We start from the raw sequence: 22,693 nt of genomic DNA on the forward strand, positions 1-22,693 counted from the left end.
TACCAATAATAAGGTTTAAGTTAACAGCACCACACGAATTAAAAAAAAAAAAAAATCTTAAAATTAGGTGCTTGTGATACCACTCTTAATATTTCTAAGAGAAGATTATTACTAATGAGGTTTGAATTGTCCATATAAAATCTCATAACATCACATCTAACCAAAACTTGAAATCTTAAATTTTGAGACTAAGTACTTATAAGTATTTTCTTTTTCTTACAAGTCATTCAAACTTTTCAAAAGCCTTTGAATTCGTATTTGACTTTTTAATAATTTTTACTCTTAAAATTAAAGAGAAAAAAGAAAAAATATAGATATAATAACTTAACAATAATTTTTTATGTTGGAGATGTTGTATCAAATAAAAAGAAAGTGAAATATAAATTCTTTTACAAAATCATTCAAAACATATTTTAATAAGTTTATTAGAACTATTATGTTACTTGATAATGTTTCAAATATATATGAACATTTTGACTAATGTTTTATTTTAAAAATCGGGTTAATTGTGTTTAGAACTCTATTCAAATATGTCATAGTTTATGGAGTAGATATTATTAAGGATGTGATGTGAGCCTCAACCATTAAAATACATTCTAATTAACAAAGAAAAATACATAATAATTTTTACAATATTTTCCCTTTTCTGTATGAAATTTTAAGATATGTTAATAAGAGGACAATAACATTCATTCTATTGAGAGAAAGGTAGAAGTCGTTCAAAATTGCACATTTATTAAAATAAAAGTAAAAACAAATAAATTATATTATACAAAAGCAGACAAATATTATTAAGGTAATTTAATGAAATGAAGTAATGATGAATTTATTTATCTATATTGTTGGAAATCTCATTCGATTAGAGACAAGACGATTTCATAATATATAAAAGTAGTACGCAAATTTCACTTTGCAAACTGGTTTTGTAGAATTGAATTAGATTTAAAGTTCACTTCTAACATGGTATGAGAGTGTATCAGAAGTCTCACATCGACTAAAAATCAGACAATTTTATAATATATAAATAAAATGCAAACTTTATAATAAAAATCGGTTTGTGAGATTGAGTTAGACTTCTAACTCATTTTTGACATCCTAAGTATCTAAATAATTTAGCATCATGATGCCATACTTCTAACTCATTTCTGACATCCTAAATATCTAAATAATTTACCATCATGGTGCCACTTAGTTGGGTAGAGGTGAATTATTTTTTAACCACCACACTTTTGCAATTCCCCTTCATAAGTTATCACCAACTCATTCCTCTCCTTTTTCCAATTCTTTTTATTCAGATACAGTGACATCAAAGGACTGCTGTTTCACAATATTCATTGAGAATATTTCTGAAAGACATGAATGTATAGTTGCTGCAGCCGAGGAATACCAAAAATAATCCCAAAATACTGCAGACAGACATAAATGTACAGAACCATCAAAATTCGTTTTTATCAATTGGGTCCCAGTCACATCTAACGTATCCAACATGTAATTTCAGAAACATATTTTACTCACAAAATATTTCATTTGATATAAGAAATAGTAAGTTTCTGAGGATAAAAAGATGGTAACTTGAAAAAGTTGCGTCAACAAATATTTGATTTGATATGATAGCATGCAATGTTTTTTTTCAAGTATGAGGTAGTTTAATATGATTAGCTATCACAATCTTTTTTTCGTGTCCCTTTGTGACTATCATGAATTGAATATGCACCTTTTACACACAAAAATTTTGTGGTCCTTCTTTTTCACTTCCTCAGATGGATTTTCCCACTTTATGAACCTAACTTTTCCAACATTGCTCCATCACCTACAACACTGTCCTTCTTCAAAGAATTATTGAGACATTAGATACCGTTTTTCTGTCTAAACTTTTACAAGCCATTTCATCATTTTCTTCCTTATAACACCCACATAAGAATGTTGACTTTGTGCTCCATCAAGCATCATTCCAACACTTTTACAACATGGATCATCATAATATATTATCAAAAACTTTAATACATAACATAAATAATTCACATACACTGGTGTATTACACAAACTCTCTCAGATATAATAAGAATATGCATATCGTTGTACATATGATAAGATACTCTCCCCAAAGTTCAGTGTTATTTGAATATACACAAAAGAGAAAACTGACAAAATTATACCACATCGAATTCGCTTGCTCAAACACATGGAGATATACATTATTAACACGAAATATCTAAAAAAAAAATAATTCACTAAGAAAATATACAGTGATGATTCATAAAAAAGAAAGTGTAAACAAAATTATGAGAGTTGAAAGTCCATAGGTGGTGGAGGATTTGATCTTCATGGATGGAATTAAGGAATTATTTTGCTATTGTCCTTATTTTTCCGTGAGGCTTAATAATGCAAAATTGATCAGCCAACATAACTTCAAAGTAGGTTGGATGTTTATCTTCTCATAATTATCATCATTCTCATTCATACAGCACCAATAAAGGCAAAAACCCCTTATTTTTATCACTGTCACCATGATGCCCTTGCCTTTGTCTTTTCTCCTTTGGATTTTTCTTCAATTTTCAAACAATTCAACAATTACTTTACAAAACCAATTGACTTGTAGCTTCCTTACCAAAAAAAGATCTTTAATCTTTAACGTACATATAATTCTACTGGTCATTACTGAACAACTCTGCATATCATTACCAGAAAATTTGTCTTAACATTTTTTTCCCATCTCTCATCAAACCCCATTCTCCCTCAAATTCTTATCAATGTACAATTTTTTTACCAAAGAAAAAAAAAATGGAACCAATGATGGTAGTATACGACATTAACCCAACCGGGTAGTTTATTAAGTTTAGAAGATTGTTTGTCCCTTTGAATCAACACAACATATTAGAAAAAAGAAGGAACTAATTTTTAACGTACTTTTCTATTTTGTCCTTTTTCCTTGTGTTAAATATCAAAACAAAGATAAAATATTTTGAAAAAACAATATAAAGTCGTATATAAAGAAGCAGGCGGATTTTTTTTATAGGAAATAGTGTGATAAAAACTATAAACATTAATCTGCACGTGTTAAAAGAAATATATGGTGTTTGGTAGAGGAAAACAAAAGGTGAAAAATGGATATTAAAATAAAATAGGAATAAAGATGTAAAATTGAAGGATAAATGAAAAGAAGGAAAATATATGTGGAAGTGGTTTTGGGAGGGATGAGGTGGCAGTGTCTCATGAAGTAAAAAAAAAAAAATAATGATGGTATTGATTCACAGGAGTTGGGTTTCCCTTCGTTTGTCTCTTTCAGTCTTTTTTAATAGATGAAGAAGTCAGTATTCCACGTGCTCCTGGGGAGTCTCCCCTGTTCCACTACCCTACGCTACTCTTTTCAATGCTACAATACTCATTCTTTTCATTTTCATTTTCATTTCTCTCACTCCCATCATTCACATGGAACAACCCATGAAAGGAGGCGGAGGAGGAAGAGTCGGCGTCGGAGAGGACCACGACATCTCCGACGGAATGCAGTGCACCGACCACCCTTTCCGAAACAACCCAGGTGCCATCTGCGCCTTCTGCCTCCAGGAGAAGCTCGGCAAGCTTGTTTCCTCTTCCTTCCCTCTCCCCATCCACGCTCCTTCCTCCTCTTCCTCCTCCCCTTCTTTCAGATCCGACCGACCACCCTCCTCCTCCGCCACGCGCCCTTCTCTCCCTCCCACCGCCACCTCACCACCCGCACCTTCCTCTTCCTCCTCCTCCTCCTCCCTCCCCCACTCCCACTACCACCACTACTACGCCCGCAGAACCCGCCTCCCTTTTCTCTTGTCCAAGAACAAGAAGAAGAAGCCCTCGCCCAATGCATCCTCCCACCTCGTTCTCAAGCGCAGCAAGTCCACCGCCACGCCCCGCAGAAACCACTCCTTCCTCGACGCCGACCACGACCAGGATTTCAGTCCCAGGAAGAGACACGGCTTCTGGTCCTTTCTCTACCTCTCTTCCAAGTCATCCAAGAAACTCAACTCCAAGAGCTTCACAGAGTCCAGCACCAACACCAACATCAACATCAGCCACCCGCCCAGGATCTCTACCATTAACTCCGCACCGGGAACTGCTTCTGTCAACCCCAAGGAAAACACCTCCTCTGCTTCTTCTCTCAGGACTGACATTGTTGTTCAACAGGACGCCAATAACAACACCGGTAACAGTCCCACTGCCCATGCCACTTCTTCCATGGAGCGTAAGGTTTCGAGATCCAGATCTGTTGGCTGTGGCAGCAGAAGCTTCTCCGGGGACTTCTTCGAGAGGATTTCCACCGGCTTCGGAGATTGCACTCTCCGGAGGGTGGAGTCTCAGCGTGAAGGTAAGCCCAAGGTGGCCGGTGGTGGCGCTGCCGCCGTGAGTCGTGGCGGCGGCGATCACCATCACCACCATTGCATGAAGGAGAGAGTGAGGTGCGGGGGATTGTTTAGTGGGTTCATGATGACTTCGTCTTCTTCCTCGTCTTCCTCCTCGTCTTATTGGGTGTCTTCTTCTGCTGACGACGCCGCAAATGGGAAATCGGCGACTGTGGCACTGTCTCATAATAGGGGTAGGAGTTGGGGTTGGGCTTTTGCGAGTCCCATGAGAGCTTTCAGCGGCAAACCCTCTTCCAAAGAGAGTAATAGGAGAGATATCATTAGAGATGCCAATGACGGTAAGAATGCTGCGCCAAACTTATCGGCCATACCCTCCTTGCTCGCCGTCAAAAGCTGAGAACAGAAGGGGCAAAGAAGAAAAGGGGAAAAAAACAAAAAGAGAGTATAAATCTGGGAGCTTTAACTTGGTTTATTATACACATTAGTACGATGTTAATGTTAATCACTGTCTATTATTACTATTACTACTTTGTTTATCTTGTGGATGAGTGTTAATTTTCCTTCATTACTAGTAATCTAATACTATTCAAGTTCCTTCTTCTTCTTCCGTTTCTTTCATGATTCCATTCTCTGCATACTTCGTGAATTGTGATCAGATTCCGCAAATGAGAAGAAGGCTTGGTGGCAGGGAATGGAGTGTGGTCGAGAAGAGGGGAAGAAAATCTCGATGCATTTAATTCTCTGTCATCACGTGGTTTGTTTGAACTGCGACAGCACGTTGTAATTTTTAGGCGTCCTTCTTGTTATTCCATTCCACACTCCACACTTGTGTTACGGCAAAGACGTGTAATTTTTTTTTTATTTGCCAAAATCACTATTCACATGCATACACATGTTTGAAGGTGGTGGAGATATATGCATAGATTCGGTGTGAGTGAATGTTATCTGTTGTGTGCAATTTAATATAAGCTTTCATCTATTAATTTATGATTATTAGTCGGTGTGTAGATTGAAAAATGTTGTACTGAAGAAGAGTTGGGTGATGAAAGATGGTTGGAAGAGAAGTGAAGTGGTCCTGGGTAGTAGTATAGTAGGAGATTGGAATTGAAGTAGATGATGTTGTAGTTACAGAGCGTGGTGGCATTTATTCGAAAGTTGTAGTGTACACCTAATTGGCAGTGCTAGTAATTGTTTAACGCATTTATATCTGGAGTATTCCATTTGCATAGCTGTGTAGAAAGCCACTGGTTTATCATGTGCCTAGGAAAGTGCATGAAGCAGCACCATGTCATAGCTCTCAAGGACGGGTATAGGGTATTGGTGATGTGTGAACACAACCAAGGATTTATTATATCTCATCCATCACAAATGGACACCAACACTTGTAAAAGGGACACCTGGTGGAACCAAGAAGATGCATGGTCACTGTATTGTTTTTGTGGAGAAAAATGGAGTAATGGTGGTGTCAGTTACCTTTACGGGACGGCGAAGAAAGGTTAATTAAGTTAAACACCAGACGACCGTTGATGATGCCTGAAATGCAGTTTATGAAATCGATAAAAATGAGTTTTCTGAAAATTGTTAAATTTTTTTTATCGAGTTTGATACATTGATGTATTATAAAAATAGCAGAGGGAGCGCAAGTGTTTTTCTTCCTTTGTGTTTCAATATTCCTTCTTCTTGTTTTGTTGTTTTTTCATGATTGTGTTTGATTAGTCGTCTTGTTTTTAAGTGGATGATTGACTTATGGTTCTACATGCGTGTTTCTCTCTTTCATACTTTTTTGTCGATACCGTTTATGCAAATTGCTTCGCCATCTCTTTCAAAAACATGTTATGAAATTATTGAAAAATATACCTAAATCACCTGGGAGTATCTAATCTTTGGTGTATGAATCTAACACGATAGGACATGGTCATGAAAACTCTCATATACTATTGTAATTTGTTTTATTCTGTTACAAACAATGGTAATTCATCTAACTAATCCTCAAAATATTTCTAACACTACGGGCTAACATTCATTTTTTTTTTTTTATTAAAAATGTTTAGATTATTGTAGTGATAAGTTGGAAAATGATGTATTAAGTTTTATCATTCAAGATTTGAAGAATTGTGTTGTGATAGGTAATATTTGGCCAACCTTAAAATAAAATTTATAATATTTCGACCTACTTTAAAGTAAATTTTGTTCTTCAAAAGTTTTGATTGTGATAATAAACCTTTTTCCAAACAAGAAAGAGAAAAAAAATAGACTTCTTGTTGGAGAGAGAAGTAGGAAGAGGAGGTTATAGGGTCTTTGACATCTGTAGAAAGGTTGAAGCTTGAGAAAAGCTTGAGAAAAGGAGAAGAAAGATAGTGTAGATGAAGAAGAAGAAAGACTTAATAGACGTCACATTCAATCTTTTAAAAAAAATATGATTGTTCCTGCAACTAAATGCGGGAGAAATTTTCGTAACTAAATGTAGGTGAACAAAAAATAAATTGTGACTTTCATAATTTAATGGGATATTAATTCAGAAAAAGTTTGTCATTTTTTTTGGGAGAGACCTTCTTATTTAAGCTGTGTTCTTTTGAGAGGAAGGATTAGAAGGAGAGGAAAAACAAGAGATGACAAAGATTAAAGGATAAAGTGTTAAAAAGGATCTGTCTAATACTCTTAACCACAAGTGGATCTGTGTTGATTAATGAGTTTCTTACTTGTTTAAAGTGAATCTTGAAGGATTCTTTAAGGTTTAAAACTTAGTTAATCAAACACACAGTTCTGGGTTAATGGACTGTTTTAAAACAACCAAGAAGGATTAAAAGAGAGAAGAGGAATCAAAACACACAATTTATACTGGTTCGATTCAAGGCGAATCTACATCCAGTCTTCTCCTAAGTAATGCACTTAGGAGGATTCCACTAAACACAAAGGTTTCAAGAATTACAAGCACACCTATGTAATTCTAACCCCAAGAACCCAAGAACTTGATTCAACAATCAAGAACTCCCCCTAGGAGCAATGCATCCACACAATTGCACCTAGGTCCACACTTCAACCACTGAAGCTACTGTAAACAAAGATACAGAAAACAAAACAAGAAACGAAAACACCTATGTTGTGCAGATTTGACTTGAAGCTTCTTGAATCAAGCAAGATCCATTATGGTAGAGTCAACCATCAAACATTCTTGGATCTGTGCTTAGGTAATTGCAGAATCTTCTGAAGTTCTTGTGTCTATCAGATGGCTCTTTGTCAGATGCAGACAGCGTAATCTCTCCAAAAAATCCAGACCCAAAACAGATTACAAAACAGCTTTTATACTAAGGTTTTTGCTGTCACTAATTCAATTAGCCATTTATCTAATCGATTATCGTGAGTATGTTTTCACTTACTTAGTACACTACTCACAACTAATCTCTTAGTCAAGGAGCTAATCGCATACAGAGTTACACAGCAAACCTGAAATACAATTGAACAAGAAAAGCTAATTCCTAATGCATACCCTAATTAGATCAAGCTATGTTTTATCCTAGATAAGTAGACATCATCAAAATTGATCTTTGTTTATAGAAGAAAAGCTCCCCCTGCCAACATAAAGTTGATGTTGTTCTTTTTAAGGGATTAACAGGTGATTTTAGAGTAAATTAGAAAGTGAAATTCGTGAAAGTTTATGATTGAATTGAGTAATATGACATATTGAAAAGAAATTAATAGATAAAAAAATGAGATTACCAAAATATCACTAATGTTAAAAGTAATATAAAATGTTATATAAATCATTTAGAATCATTTATTTAATTTCTATTGATTGTGTGAAATAATAAAAATATATTTATAAAAAATGAATAATAAGACTTATTTGGTATGAAATTAAATTTATATATATATAGTTTTTAAGTCTTTGAAGTATAAATTTTTTTGTTTATTTGATATGAATATATTTTTTAATTTGATTATGTTTGTTAATAAAATAGGTAACAGTTTTTAATAAATTTGTTTTCTTTTCTTCAAATTTTATAGAATTATATATTGTTTTTATATTTTTAACTTTTAGATGTTTATTAATAATAAATTTTTATTTATTTTTATTAATAAATTAAAATTAAAATTACATATATTTATTTGTTAAAAATTAACATTGATAAACATTAATAAATTAAGTTATCTAAAATTTTTGAAGTAAATAATATTTTCACTATCTAAAATTTTTAAAGTAAATACACAGAAAAAAACATATCAAAATTGAAAAATTAGAATAAATTAAAATTATTTTTTTACTATTTCATTAAATGATTAACAAATAACTGAAAACAAAATTTTATTGAAAAATTTATTAACAACAAATATAACGAGGATAAAGTGGTAATTTCTTATCCATTGCCTTCTAATCTCTTCAACAATAGTGGGATGTAATTTTTTAGTAATTCATCTATTCCATCTTTGTCATTCCCTTGCATCACCCCAAAAAGATCAAGGTAATCACCCTCTATATTTTCCTCTCCAATTTTCTTGAATAGTAGATCTACTTAAAAGAACAGGCCTTATAGACAGGAAAAAGATCGTTCACATCCCGAATTTTTACCTCTCCTTAAAATTTGGGGATGGATGGATTCTTGTTGCAACTAATAGTATGACTAGCTAGTAGGTAGAAAATTAACCCGCTTATCTCTAGAACAAAAAATCGAAATGACGTTACCTCTATATTCTTCCTCAAGGTCGGTCTAAAATTAGTCCATATCTTTTCTCTAGATTGATCCAAGACTAGTCCATATCCTTCTTTAAAGTCGATCTATATCTTCATTAAGATCTGTTTAAGATTGGTCCATATCCTTATCCTTTCTTGATGTCGACCTTCTACATGCATGATGTCGACCTTCTACATATCTTAGGTCATAGGTCAGTCCAAATCTTTAAAGCTTATTTTGATCTATGATAAATATTTATTGGATTGAAATCAAAATGATTATATTAAAATCAGTCCCTTAATGGTACAATTTGTGAATTTTGATCTATGATAAATATTTATTGGATTGAAATCAAAATGATTATATTAAAATCAGTCCCTTAATGGTACAATTTGTGAGTTTTGATATTTTGGAAGTTGGTGTTGCAAAATAAAATATGCAGAAGGAATAATATTTAATTTTCAAGAACAATGACTAGAAACATTGTTGTTTACTAAAATATAATTATGTACCAATAAAATAAAATAAAATAATTTCAAATTATTTTTATAGAATTAAATATGCTTTTTTATTTATTTTGGAAGGTTTTTATTATTGTACGAATTAAGAGTTGCAATTAAATTGAGATATATATTATCGAACTGTAATGATTATTATAGAATTAAATAAGATTTTATTTTTCAACATAATTTTAATGTGTTAAGGTTAAGTAGGAACTGTAATTATCATTATAGAATTAATGATGAAACATCTAAACATGAAGGGAGAAGTAGAAAAGCTTCCTTTGAATTATACGTAAAATTAGGATAAATTAGAATCCAATTTATTTTGGTCCGACCCATTAAAGAAGCACAGACTAAGAATCTTGACCTATTATGGAGAGTTAACCGGTCAGCTTGTATTTATTTATTTTTTTTCATTTTATACTTTTTAATTTCGTAGTTTTATTTTTTTGCGTATAAAAATACACTAAAATGTTTTTCTAATATATATTGTACCGTCCTGGTTTTGTATAACTACTTTGTCTTGTATATATTTTGTTTATAAATTAAATGTTTTTAACTTTTTAAAAACGACTATAAATTAAATGTTAACTTTTAAAGTCGAATATAAATTAAAGGTTAAATTTCTAAGTTCAAAAGAAACTGTTTTCTGATTTTAGTGTTCATTATTTTATATTTGATTTTAAGTAAATCAGGAAAGTTCTTTAAAATTTCATCTTTAGTTATAGACTATCAATTTGACACTCAGTTATAATTAGAATTTAGAATAAGTACGGAACAATTTTTATAGAATTAGTTATTAAATGAAGGAAACGAAATGGTGGTATTAAATATTTGTATTATCTACTTTTTAATTATCTATAATAATTGATGAAGTACTTACACTTGTCATAAAATGAGAAAAATTACATTAGATAAGTTCTTTCTTGAAAAAAAAAAATCGGTTTAAATCGGTGAAAGACCAGATGATGAAATAATAGATATAATAGAGAAAATGGTTTATAATTGTATTAAAAAGAGAAAAAGAAAGAAAGTAAAAAGAGAAAGAAGGAAGGTGAATTTGGGGAAGATAAGAATCATGATGGGGACACGAGCCTCTGATGGGAAAGTACAGAAGCGGAAGAAGACACAGTCTGTGACTCACTCACAAACACAACACACTCTTATTCTCATTCTTCCCCTCATCATGCCATGGACCACCATTCCCTTTTACATTCTTACCCTTCCATAAAATTACACTAATTATTCATTATTTCAGGAACATCATTTTCGAAACATAATAACAAAAAAAAACCCATTATTACACTTTAACGTAGTTAGATAAGCAGAAACTAAATATAGCACAAATATTATAAAAACATCATAATTTAACTTAAAACTACTTTTTTCGAGTACACAGGACATAGTTTAACTCGAACTGTTTAACGTACGAAAACACAAGATTACCCTACCAAGCCAAGCCAAATCCTAGGTGAAAATTGGAGATATTATGGTTTTAAAAGTCTATTGTGGCGATTTGAACTTGTGGTTAAGCAACATCCGTCGGAGCTCCACCGGGTCAATTTCAGGGGTGTGGTTGATGGGCCTGTAGTCACCCGTTATTGGGTCTGGGGCCCAGTCAGAATAGGCTTTTGCACCATCTCTTGTCACAGGCTTTTCTTCTGCACCTCCCACGATTCCACTCCTACGCCCTACATTATTACCCAATCCAACTCTTACCGAAACATCAGACGCAACTGCATAACCTCGCCTACGATAATACGCAAGTGTTAGGGTAGAAGAAAAATATTTACATGTAAATTGAAAATATTCTTAAAGAAAAAAAAATGGATCTAACCGATGAACAGGAATTAGTGAGATAGACTGAGGAAGAAGGAGACGGAGAGATTTGGCTTGCGAGAGAGAAGGAGACATCTTATTTATAAGTTTGCTGCTGCGAAAACCCTAAGTGTGTGATTTCGCAGCAGCTACCACACACTTTCTTTGAGTCTTCTTCCTCTCTCTGTGTCTCTGTGTTTAGGGTGTTTGGGTCCTTTTATAGATGACAATGATTACAGTGTGGTACGTATCGGGGTGTGATTGGATGTGCGAAAAACCAAGTGTAACCATTTGGTAGGAACACCTAATCCATGCTCTTCCTGCTCATGACACGTCTTGCTTCATGCATGCAATATCGTCAAATGTTAATCAATTCAAAATCATTTCCTTTTCTACTAATTTTAAATAAAAGTATATTTCAACTTCGTTAGTTACCAGTTTAATCTTTTTATTAGTGATGTATTCAGATGAAAATTGTAAATAGGCTTTTTAGTTATAGTATTATGGTGTGTTTTTCGTTAACATAATAAGAGATCACTTGTCATTTGTTGTTCATATGAAGTGTTATTGTCTTTGTGGTTATCATTAATTTAGCAGAAGAAATTACATTGATTCAAGTTTTAAAAAAGTGATACCAAATTAAAAACATTAAAATAGTGAGATAAAACTGAAAAAAATATCAGAATATTGAGATTCAAAAATCTATTTAATCCAAATTTTAAAACAAACGTTCTAACATGTTTTTTAACAGTGCAAAGGATATATATAATTAAAACATTAAAAATAATATCTACACACTGTGGACAACTTTATGGAAACCTCCTTTTAACCTAACAAAGGGCCAGTCATTATGGATTTTTATGAATATTGTTTTTTTAATTTTTTTATGCCAGAGAACTAAACAATAAAATTACGTAGAATCATGTAGAGTATGTACTTATTAAACTGATATTTAAACAATATATTAAATTCAAGATTTATGAATTTAAAAAATACATAAATAGAAGAGATCATAGAAAGAATGACTATAGATAGTTTACAAAGTTATAGATAATTTACACTATTGGTGTAGTGATAAAAAAATAACAAAATTGAATAAAAATATTACTTAATCTTCTTTTTAATAACTATCAAACAGGTTAGTTACTTACTAAATATAATAAAAAATAAATGAAGCAGGTTAATTTGTAAATAACAAAAATAAAATCTTCATCACCAAGTTAATTATGTGAATATTTTATTCATTCTTTGCCAACATACCCGCTTCGGACAACAGAGTACTCTAAAAATTCAACGTAACCATGATAAGGATGATAATTACTTTAAATAAACTCATGCCACCTTTAAGATCTTGACATATTTCTTATTCTGGTACACGTTTAGTACCTAATCTAATCTACTTCTATGTATTATTTTAAAGAGGGGGAGATATATTTTGATTTATTGAGTTTATTTCTAAATTCAAAGTATAATAATACACATTGAGGATTGTGGCTAAAGTGATACCAAATCCCTATTCAATCTACTAAAAAATTATAAACCATATATGAATAATTAAAAAATAATTAAACACATGCAAAAAGTGTAAGAATTTTAATTAAGGAGACGCAATATATGAAAGAAGAGATTGTGCAATATATGAATGAGAAATACATAGAAATACAACAAATAAAATGTACGTTGTTCCCTTTGAGGGGCTGGTGTTTATTTTTTGTGTCAGATGTACATATATCTCATTGATTTAACAGATACATATCTAATGTAATTCCAATAAGCTACTGCAGCTAAATGTTGTTATATGTATATATATGTTTATTTTGAGCGATGTTTTCTACGAATCTATACTACAGATTTGCCCCCTGTTAGTTTAGAGTCAGCGAACAATCTTTGCCGGAAATCAGATACCATTAGAGGAAGTCCCTCTCGGAGAGAAACAGAGGGCTGCCACCCAAGAAGCTCTTTGGCTTTTGAGATGTCTGGCTTCCTCTTATGTGGGTCATCTTCTGTATTTGGTCTAAACTCTATCTTTGCATTTGGGTCTATGGTCTCTTGCACCACCTGAGCAAGTTCAAGCATCGTGAATTCACCAGGGTTCCCCAGATTGAAAGGACCAACGTGCTCCCCCTCCATCAGCCGCATTAAACCTTCTACCAAGTCTGACACGTATTGAAAGCTTCTTGTCTGCTTTCCGTCGCCATAAACCGTCAATGGCTCCTTCCTCAACGCCTGCTCACAAATTCAGATTTATTCAGTGGTTCGTCATAACTTAAAACCAAATAAATAATGTCATGTCAATGCAAATACCTGAGCAACAAAGTTACTAACTACACGCCCGTCATCAATGCACATTCTCGGTCCATAGGTGTTGAAGATTCGAGCAATCCTCACCTACACGCAACACTCTTTTATTTCGTTGAACACCTGGCATGCACCAAAAACCAAAACGTGAGATTATGAAGAACCAACCTCGATGCCAGCGCCTCTGTGATAGTCCATTGCCAAAGTCTCTGCAGTGCGCTTTCCTTCGTCGTAACAGCTCCTTACACCTGTCGCAGTAGCACAGCATGCAGTGCGATTCAACCATAAATTAAGATACAAAAAGTAACTTGCACGTAATGAAAAAGAGTAATTAAAATACTACTACTACTGCGGATTATTGAGATTACCGATGGGATTAACGTTGCCCCAGTAGGTCTCAGCCTGAGGATGCTGAAGAGGATCACCGTACACCTCACTGGTGCTGGTAAGCAAAAACCGTGCACCCACTCTCTTTGCCAAACCCAACATGTTCAGCGTTCCAACCACATTAGTCTTGTGCTCCACAACCATATAAGAATCAAGGATTCCAATTTCAACCGATCCAATATCAGAATAAAAATGAAGAAACAATTACGTGAATGGAAAAGAAGGTAAGAAAATATTTCGGAAGGATATGATGGTCTTGACGGGGTTGAACTTGTAATGAACGGGGGAAGCGGGGCAAGCCAGGTGGTAGATCTGGTCAACCTCGAGGAGGATGGGTTCAACGACGTCGTGGCGGATGAGTTCGAAGTTGGGGTTCCCCATGTGATGCAGCACGTTCTCTTTTCTTCCGGTGAAGAAGTTATCCACCACGATCACGCTGTGCCCTCTTTCCATCAGACGGTCCACCAGGTGGCTTCCGACGAAACCGGCTCCGCCGGTGACCACGATCCGCTTCTGCTTCCTGCCCTTCACTCCGATAGGCAGCCTTCCCTTCTTTTCGGTGTGCTCTTCCATGAGCACGCGGCGAGTTGGCAGAGCCAACTCGGTCTCTAGGAGCGAGTCGTGAGGAGCTGCTACGGTGGATGGAGAAGGTAGAACATGGAAGAAGGCGGCGGCGATTGCCACACCGACGAGGAGGAAGGGGACACGCTCGCGCAACATGTAACCGATCCGGCTGGTGGATTTGGGTGGGCAATTGGACTCAGGCGCCGAATCTGAGTTCCGGTGGGCGAAGTCTGGTGTCTGCGTTCTGTGAATCAGTTCGGAGCTCATTTTTTAAAATTTTTATTTTCTTCTCTGGAATCTGTGAATTGAATGTATATAGTTAGATTGAGATGAATGTTTATTGCGAAGCATGAAAGAGGGCTTTATAATCGCTCCAACATTCAACTTCTCTTCCTTGATTTACAAATTTGAGGTTTCCAACTTTCGGTTTTCCTTCTTTTTTGCTTTCCTTTTTTGAAAAGAACATGGTGATAACACATGATAATTACTTCTACACCTTTTTATGCAATTTAAGATATTTTCGTTCCTTCCAATTCATTTTCGACTACTCTCGCATCATTTCATGGATATATTTTTATTCTTGTATTGTTTTGTTCGGAAGAAGAAAATAAAAAAAGAGAGAATTAACGGAAATAAAAATCAATGAAAATAAGTAAGAAATATAAATAGTCAAAGAGAATTCTAAAAAAATACGACCCCTGCATGAAAGAACGTAAACGTAAAGTCATTCACTCTTTATTTTTCTTGGTTTTCGATTCTTTCGCGCATATCAAACTAGTTCACTTAAATTTATTCATTTTTTAATTTTTATTTTTTGTCAAACAATAATTTTATCAAACTCGTGTTGGACTAACTATTATCAAACCCTACGGTGTATATTAAAGGGTTGTGTTAATTAATTAAGTCAATAAATTATTAATAAGTTTTAGATAATTTTTTCTGATCCAAAATAATGGAGAATTAGTTAAATAACAACGAGATGTTTTACATACTTTTACCTGTTTATTACACAGAAATAAATTAATCATATAATCTGATAAAAATTATATTATTTAAAACGCAGGTATATATATATATATATATATATATATATATATATATATATATATATATATAGAAACTAATTCATATATTCAATAAGTCGAATTATACGTATAACTTCAATTAGATAACTTATTTAATAAACTAATTTTGAATGCAAATTTAGCTTATTTGATTTCCAAACAAAAATTTAATAGATTAGCTATTAAATTTTAAATTATCTTTAAATTGGTTTAGTTTATTGTCATCCTACATTTTTGTGTGCCTAATTATTGTGAACATTAGTTTAATAAAAATCTTCATTAAAGTTTAGAAACAGTATAAGTTCACCTTATCATTCAATAAAAAAAAATATAGTTTCTTGTAAATCTAACGAATAATCTCAATAAAATGTTTAGTCTTATAGTTTTTATTGAAATTAATATCATATACAGGCTCTCTGTTCAAACTAAATAACAAAAAACATGGTTCACACGTACTGTTTATCTTTTGTATAAGTTATTTCTTATTTAATGCGACTTGTGTAGAGTTTATTTTTTAAACTTCTACATGCACTACTTTTAGTTATGCACACATTATGATTGAAATGATTTTTTCTTATAATTTGATATATAGTTTAAATAAATTAAATATAATGCAAAGGCAAACAATATTTTTTACTAATGTGTATATATAGACTTAAATCATTTTTTTATCTTTATACTATTCTAAAATTATGGAAATCTAGTTTATTGTTAATATGTCATTTAATTCTTAATAAAAAATGTCAACATATAATATGTACGAAAGATTCTGTTTTAGCAGTTAGATATGTTAATAATAATAGAGTAAAATCATGCATCTTCAATAAAAGTGAATTAAAGCTTATTTCAAAACTAAAAATCCTTACAATTTTTCTTCAGTAAAATAACTTATTTATTTTATTTTTCACTCTACGGCCTGATCCACGAGACAAAGGTCACACCGGCCCAACTTCTAAGACCCGTAAGTTAATGCAGGTCAACGCGCTAACACACCAAATTCTACCCACTACAACAACATCCTATGTCTCCGTGTCTTTTTATATATAGTTTATTAGGTAAAATAATATATATTATATATATTATTCTCTTTTTCAATTTTTTGAATTCTTTGTCTTGTTTTGAATTTACAAAATTTACACACATTATTCACGACCTTGATTATATTTTTCGTCTTTTTGTTTGATTATGTTAAAACTGTGTATTGTAAATTTTAGTGAATAAAATTAATGTTAGGTTTCACACGTGATTATTTTACTCCATTTTTACATTTTTAATCATTATTTATTTGTTGTTTATTTTTATTATATAAATATTTTTTTGATGAATTTGTATATAATTATGTTTATTTTCTAAATCACTTTCATAAGTGCAAGTGTAATTTTATCACCTGCAATTACATAAAGATTTTTCATCTAAGTGTGAAATCATCATTTTTCTTTCAAAAATTGATTTATTTATTTTTAAATTGTACCATTTTAGTGTTTTGTCTCGCATGTATAATTAGAATAAAGTTGTGTTATGTTAATGAGAAAGGTTAAGTTAGTCTTCCTTCAATAAGGTATTGTAAGGTAATGTAAGTAAAAACATTACTTATCATGTGTTTATTTTAGGGAGTAGATTTGAGTGAATTTAAAGAGAAAGTGGAGTGAAGTTAAGTTGTTTGGATTAAAGAAAAGATAGCAAAATTTAAAAAGAAATGAAAAAAAAAGTTTATCAGAATTATTGAGTGATATAATAAATTAAAAGAATAGTTTAATTGATAAAAAAATAAAATTACTAGTTTACTCTTGTATATATAAGATTAACTATCTATTTCTCCCGGTTTCAAAAACAAGAACAAAATTTATCTGAATTCACAAAATAACCAACCAAGTAAAATAAACTCTCTGAAAATGACCACCAAGAATCACCCTTCTTTCAACATAAATAGACTATCATCAACACCTCTCGACGTTTTAGAATTAAACATTCAATATTTAAAAGTTAACCTCTGCATCACTAATGTATATAGAAGAATAACTGTGTTTTTTCATTAAATTACTCGATATTTAAAAGTTAACCTCTAACATCACCATATATAGGAGGACAACTGTGTGTTTGGGAATCTGATTAGAAATAAATTAAAATAATAAAAACAAAAAATATTAAATATTTACCATAATTTTCAAACTTAAATCCAAATAATTTATAAATTTTATATTAATTATATTTACTTCCACCATAATTATCTAATACAACTTATAAATTACAGATTTATAATATTTTAACTCATTCGTGATTAATATAAAATTTTTGTATCCGATCAAAAATTGAATCTAAATAAGATATTAATTAGTTTAATCTAATAATGTGACTTTTAATTAATTAAAATTGAATAATTTATAATTCAAAATAAAGTACTAATTAATTACATTTTAAATAATTACAATTTTTTTATGATAAATATCATTTTTCTCTAATATCGTAAAAAAATTAAAATTACAATCTAATTAATTACAACCTTTTATAATAAATATTATTTTAGTTAATGACGTAAAAAAAAAATTTCTATAATAGATTTAACAACAAAATTAAATTACATCTTTTCCTGTATAACAAATTTTAAAAGGATATATTTATAATTCTTTTTACCATGAAGTTTATTAAATAAAAACATCATTTTTATCAAAAAACAGTTTTTTTCTTTAAAAAATTAATATATTATACAATAAAAAAACCAGAACAGTGAAAAAAAAAATTCTACAAGGACTAACATAATTTCTGTTAAAATCTCTTATTTGTAGAAAAAATCAATCTCTTCCCACTCATTCAAATATGTATTTACAAATTTTTTCAAATCAATTGAATTAAACACAATATTCACCCATAATTCTATTACAATAAATAAGTAAAAACAAACGCTTGAGTATAATTTCAGTAAAAATGGTAAATGTAACTATTATACGTGATTGATTCAACTCCCACTTATCAATTACTTGTTTCTTGTTTAACGAGAAAAAAAAAAACCTAAACAACTCAAACTGCATTTGAATTGAAATGTTCATAAATTTATTTTTTGTCAAAAAAATTATACAAACAAAAATAATTAAGTTATAAATGCTTTAAATAAATTAAATGCATATTTAATATTTTTTAACAAATCAACTGCAACTTATTATTATACTATGAGGAAGAAACTAATTTAATAATAATGAGTAAAATTAACAGGTGAAGAAAAGTATTAAACAAAGTGAAGGTAGGATTTGACATGTTTACCCCTGTGTAGCGATCCAAACCGCGGTTATTTTAAAGAGGAGAAGACAAAACGCAGCCACACATTTATCGATCGATTCACACAAAACACAATACAAGCTTTGCTGCTACACTACACCTACTACCTACTACCACTTCTACTAACCCATTCTCCTTTCACCGTTATGGTACCGGAAAGACAACACGGCGGCGGCGGTGGTGGAGGAGGAGGTGCGCCCCACGGGATCCTCCTGGCGGTGGTGGTGGCAATCGTCGTCTTGGTGCCCTTTCTGGTTGGGGATCAGGGCGAGGCCATAACCGAAGCAATCTCTGAGCTTCTGAGCCCATTGGGCCTCCTCCTCCTTCCCATCCTTCTCCTTCTCACCATCCAGTTCCTCTCCTCCGACCGCGGCTCCTTTGTCTCCGCCCTCTTCTCCACCGGCGAGCCCGACACCATCCACCGGGTGAGCGGCTCCCCCGTCGGCGTCGCACTCCTCCTCCTACTCATTCTCTTCCTCCTCTACAACCGCTTTTCCATCTTCGGTGGCGACGATTCCGATGATTGAAAATCAAATCATTTAAAAGAAAAGGTTACATTCGAATATTCTGGATCTGTCTCTCCCTCTTTTGCTTTTGCAAGTGCGATGATAATGTTGTATATGTACGTACATGTATGTACCTATTCTTTTTCAATCGAATCTATCGATTTAATTGGGATTATGGAAGTTAATTCAAGTCATAGTTGCCAGATTATTGCGCTAATTACCACCTGCTCATCTTATTAAGGCTTTGTTTTTGCGTTTAAATTTCAGTTAAGTTAATAATGTTTTTTTTTTGTTCCGCAACTTTGTTCTTGGAGCGTGCCATTTGTAGGGATCTGAATGAGAAATGTATTGGGAAGGTGAAAAGTGACAAAGTAAAGGGGCAGAGAGAGAGAGAGGGTTTGTTTGAATTTGAAAGATCCAAGTTTTTAAGGAGATATAGATATTCCGTGTCGGTGATTTTCTTTTGCTTTTCTCTGTGATTCTAACATGGTATATTTATTTGTACATTAGAATGAAATTTAAAATTTTAAGGCAAAAACAAATAATGTGAAGTTAAAATTAATAGCAAAAGAATTAAATCTAATTGAAAAGCCAAATTTTTTTTACATTTATTATTTCATCCTTCGATCTTTCTATTTTAAAAATATATTTTTTTAAATTAAAATACCCTTTAAAAGTAAACATTTTCTTTGAATCTAATGTAACCAAAACCACCAACAAGGACGGCATGCGCTGACCGCTTTCACAACGTGTGGGCACCATGGTGTGGTCCCTACTTCCCGCATGCATAATCTTTTCTAAACTATTTTGTTATTAAATTGAAATTTGAAGCATTGATTGTTGTATATTAAATTAGTATAATTTTGTCATTGAGTGGTAATGATGTTTAAAAACCCATTTGTACACTTTTATGGCTAAGGATGAAATTCTATATATATTATTTGATTAGTCATCCTTTTTTATGTTATTATTGCTAAGGTATATTGAGTATGACGTATATTTTTGTAGAAATAGACATGTCAAAGTAAGCCAAATTGGCTTATATAGATTGGCTCACCACGAGCCGGGTTAAAAATGAGTGAACCCAACTCGGCTCATTTTCTGGTGAGTCAGAAATTTTGTAATCCGGCTCAACCTACCATGGGTTGGTGAGTTAAGTGGATTGACTCACCAACCCACCTAATTTTTTTTTAGTATTTAAATATTTAAATAAATTTTTAAGTAACCCATGAGATAACAATCATAGTAAAATCAAGAACCAATGTTTTGATCATGCTCACCACCAATATATGAAGAATTATTTCCAAGAAAATATCCATTAGTCTAAGAAAGCATGACTAATATTACAAATTTTCTGTCATGCTATTCAACAAAATATAAATAAAAAAACTATACATTTTTTTCATGCTAATTTAGAAAAAATTGTTTATAAGACGGTTACTTGAGTAATTTACTATAAAGATTATAGTTAAAGATTAAAGTATCAACATATATATATAACTTGACAATTAAATTAATTAAACATTCAAACTATTCAAATATAATTAAGCAACAAACTAACATTTAAAAATATGAAATTGTGAACAAATATAATAGGAGTAGTAAATAATTACTAAAAAATTAAAAACAAAATTAAAAAAATTAAAAAAAAAATTGAAAAAAAATGTTGGTGGGTTAAGTGGGCCAACCCACCTTCAACCCGGTTCGAACCCGTTTAACCCGTGGGTTAAGTAAGCCGGGTTGAGTTCAACCCACTTTTAAAAAAGTTAAATTTTTCTCAACCCAAACCGGTTTGAACCCGTGATGAACCAGGTTGACTCACGGGTTGAAACCTATTTTGACATCTCTATGTAGAAGCGTTAGTTAGCGATGTTCCGCATACATCGGTTAGGAATGTTTAATCTTAATGGTTGATCATGAATTCAAATTTGAAAAGGAAATAGTATTGAAAGACATAAGATTTTTGTTGTCGTTTATGGTAATTTTCCCAATTTCATAAAGAAAAAGGAATGTTGTTAAAGAGTAATTGGGTATGGTTTTTTGCTGTGATTTTGTGAGAGAATTTTGAAAAGTAAACAAATTGTAACATGCAGCTTTATATTGCGCAAAATTGAAATTATATACATAGAGACAGAGAATATACGAGTGGCTCCAAATATATATAAAATTTATTTTGTGGTGAAGCTGATGTTAAGTATTATTAAGTTAAGTTATAGAAGTGTGAAGTGACAATGTGAATCTTGGCGATAGAAAGATCCACAAAAGACGCTGACAAGTGTCTCTTTCTCATCTCATGATGTGAATTATTAGGGAGAAAATGGTTAGCACTGTTTATTGAATTTGACATTAAGAACAGAAAAACAAAGGAGATGAAGCATGCACAAATTTAACTAAATCCATTTTCTAAAGAGGACCAATTGACATTGTAAAATATATGAGATTGGAAGCACTTGGTTTATAGTGTCTTGGATAATAGTGTAAATTTGGACAAAATATCGTTGAATTTGACAGGAAACATAAATTATTGAATGAGTCAATACAACTCTATGAGTTGTAGACACCCATTTGGATTGTAATAAAAAAAATATGGTAATGTATATTTAATTTTTTATTTTACATCTATTCAACGTCAATAAAATTATACTTTTATATTAAAATATAAAATAATTTAAGAAAATTAAGTAAAAACATAAAAAAAATATTTTTTATTAGATCTTAAATAGAAATAAAAAAATTTGACAGATATGCATATATAATTTTTCAACGAAAAGAAAAACACTAAATAACATGTTTAGTGTTAAGCAACTCATCATATTGTATTTTTTTTTTCCTTTACCACGTTGCTAAAAATACTTATTGTAGCTATTTCTTGCTTTTTAAATACATTAGCTATGAATTAAAAATCTCTTGTGCTCTTTTGTTTTATCCATCTAATGTTGTTTTAAAAATGTTTTGAATTTCAATAGGTTATTCGATTAAAAAGACCCCTTTCCCTCCATTAATTCTCCAAGCTAACAATTTAAGATAAAAACTTAAAAAAATGAAGAGAAGTTTATGTGTCATCACTAGTCACTTGTCATGATAACATGATTGATTTAGGGACGCAAATAAATAAATGAGTTAGGTATATATTCTTACAACTCAAGTTTAACCTGATTCTTTTTTTGTAATTTGGTTTGTTTTTTTTATAGTTTGTTTAAATATTATCTCGTATTAATAGTTAAAATATGTCAGCAGGTTTATAGTTAAATAGGCTAAAAGGCTCAAGAGTCTATCATT

At 31.7% G+C, this 22,693-nt stretch overlaps 4 protein-coding genes across 4 annotated transcripts; 2 read left to right on the forward strand and 2 right to left on the reverse strand.

The window, feature by feature from the left end:
• Positions 1-3,304: 3,304 nt before the first annotated feature.
• Positions 3,305-4,946, forward strand: LOC114179813 (uncharacterized protein DDB_G0271670-like). Its single transcript, XM_028066277.1, has one exon. The coding sequence runs from the start codon at positions 3,430-3,432 to the stop codon at positions 4,729-4,731; it is 1,302 nt and encodes a 433-aa protein (XP_027922078.1). The 5' UTR covers positions 3,305-3,429; the 3' UTR covers positions 4,732-4,946.
• A 5,877-nt stretch (positions 4,947-10,823) lies between these two features.
• Positions 10,824-11,530, reverse strand: LOC114179814 (late embryogenesis abundant protein Lea5-like). Its single transcript, XM_028066278.1, has 2 exons — positions 11,345-11,530; positions 10,824-11,257 (listed from the first exon to the last, which is right to left on the reverse strand). The coding sequence occupies exons 1-2, from the start codon at positions 11,419-11,421 to the stop codon at positions 11,011-11,013; spliced, it is 324 nt and encodes a 107-aa protein (XP_027922079.1). The 5' UTR covers positions 11,422-11,530; the 3' UTR covers positions 10,824-11,010.
• A 1,436-nt stretch (positions 11,531-12,966) lies between these two features.
• On the reverse strand, positions 12,967-15,042 carry LOC114179815 (UDP-glucuronic acid decarboxylase 2-like). The gene is made up of 5 exons (XM_028066279.1): positions 14,260-15,042; positions 13,992-14,139; positions 13,792-13,871; positions 13,630-13,713; positions 12,967-13,551 (listed from the first exon to the last, which is right to left on the reverse strand). Exons 1-5 carry the CDS (start codon positions 14,839-14,841, stop codon positions 13,165-13,167), a joined length of 1,281 nt encoding a protein of 426 aa, XP_027922080.1. The 5' UTR covers positions 14,842-15,042; the 3' UTR covers positions 12,967-13,164.
• A 3,887-nt stretch (positions 15,043-18,929) lies between these two features.
• Positions 18,930-19,675, forward strand: LOC114179816. Its single transcript, XM_028066280.1, has one exon. The coding sequence runs from the start codon at positions 19,055-19,057 to the stop codon at positions 19,433-19,435; it is 381 nt and encodes a 126-aa protein (XP_027922081.1). The 5' UTR covers positions 18,930-19,054; the 3' UTR covers positions 19,436-19,675.
• The last annotated feature ends 3,018 nt before the right edge of the window (positions 19,676-22,693 follow it).

The sequence above is a fragment of the Vigna unguiculata genome, chromosome 3 (assembly GCF_004118075.2).
Source record: "Vigna unguiculata cultivar IT97K-499-35 chromosome 3, ASM411807v1, whole genome shotgun sequence".
Taxonomy (NCBI): domain Eukaryota; kingdom Viridiplantae; phylum Streptophyta; class Magnoliopsida; order Fabales; family Fabaceae; genus Vigna; species Vigna unguiculata.

What these genes read in the sequence shown, in the direction of transcription:
- LOC114179813 (XM_028066277.1), top strand. Translation starts at nt 3,430, where the DNA reads ATGGAACAACCCATGAAAGGAGGCGGAGGAGGAAGAGTCGGCGTCGGA.
- LOC114179814 (XM_028066278.1), bottom strand. Translation starts at nt 11,421, where the DNA reads ATGTCTCCTTCTCTCTCGCAAGCCAAATCTCTCCGTCTCCTTCTTCCT. An exon ending in TCACTAATTCCTGTTCATCG is followed by an intron (nt 11,258 to 11,344) that starts GTTAGATCCATT and finishes GTATTATCGTAG; the next exon opens with GCGAGGTTATGCAGTTGCGT.
- LOC114179815 (XM_028066279.1), bottom strand. Translation starts at nt 14,841, where the DNA reads ATGAGCTCCGAACTGATTCACAGAACGCAGACACCAGACTTCGCCCAC. An exon ending in TCAACCCCGTCAAGACCATC is followed by an intron (nt 14,140 to 14,259) that starts ATATCCTTCCGA and finishes GTTGTGGAGCAC; the next exon opens with AAGACTAATGTGGTTGGAAC. An exon ending in TTAGTAACTTTGTTGCTCAG is followed by an intron (nt 13,552 to 13,629) that starts GTATTTGCATTG and finishes ATTTGTGAGCAG; the next exon opens with GCGTTGAGGAAGGAGCCATT.
- LOC114179816 (XM_028066280.1), top strand. Translation starts at nt 19,055, where the DNA reads ATGGTACCGGAAAGACAACACGGCGGCGGCGGTGGTGGAGGAGGAGGT.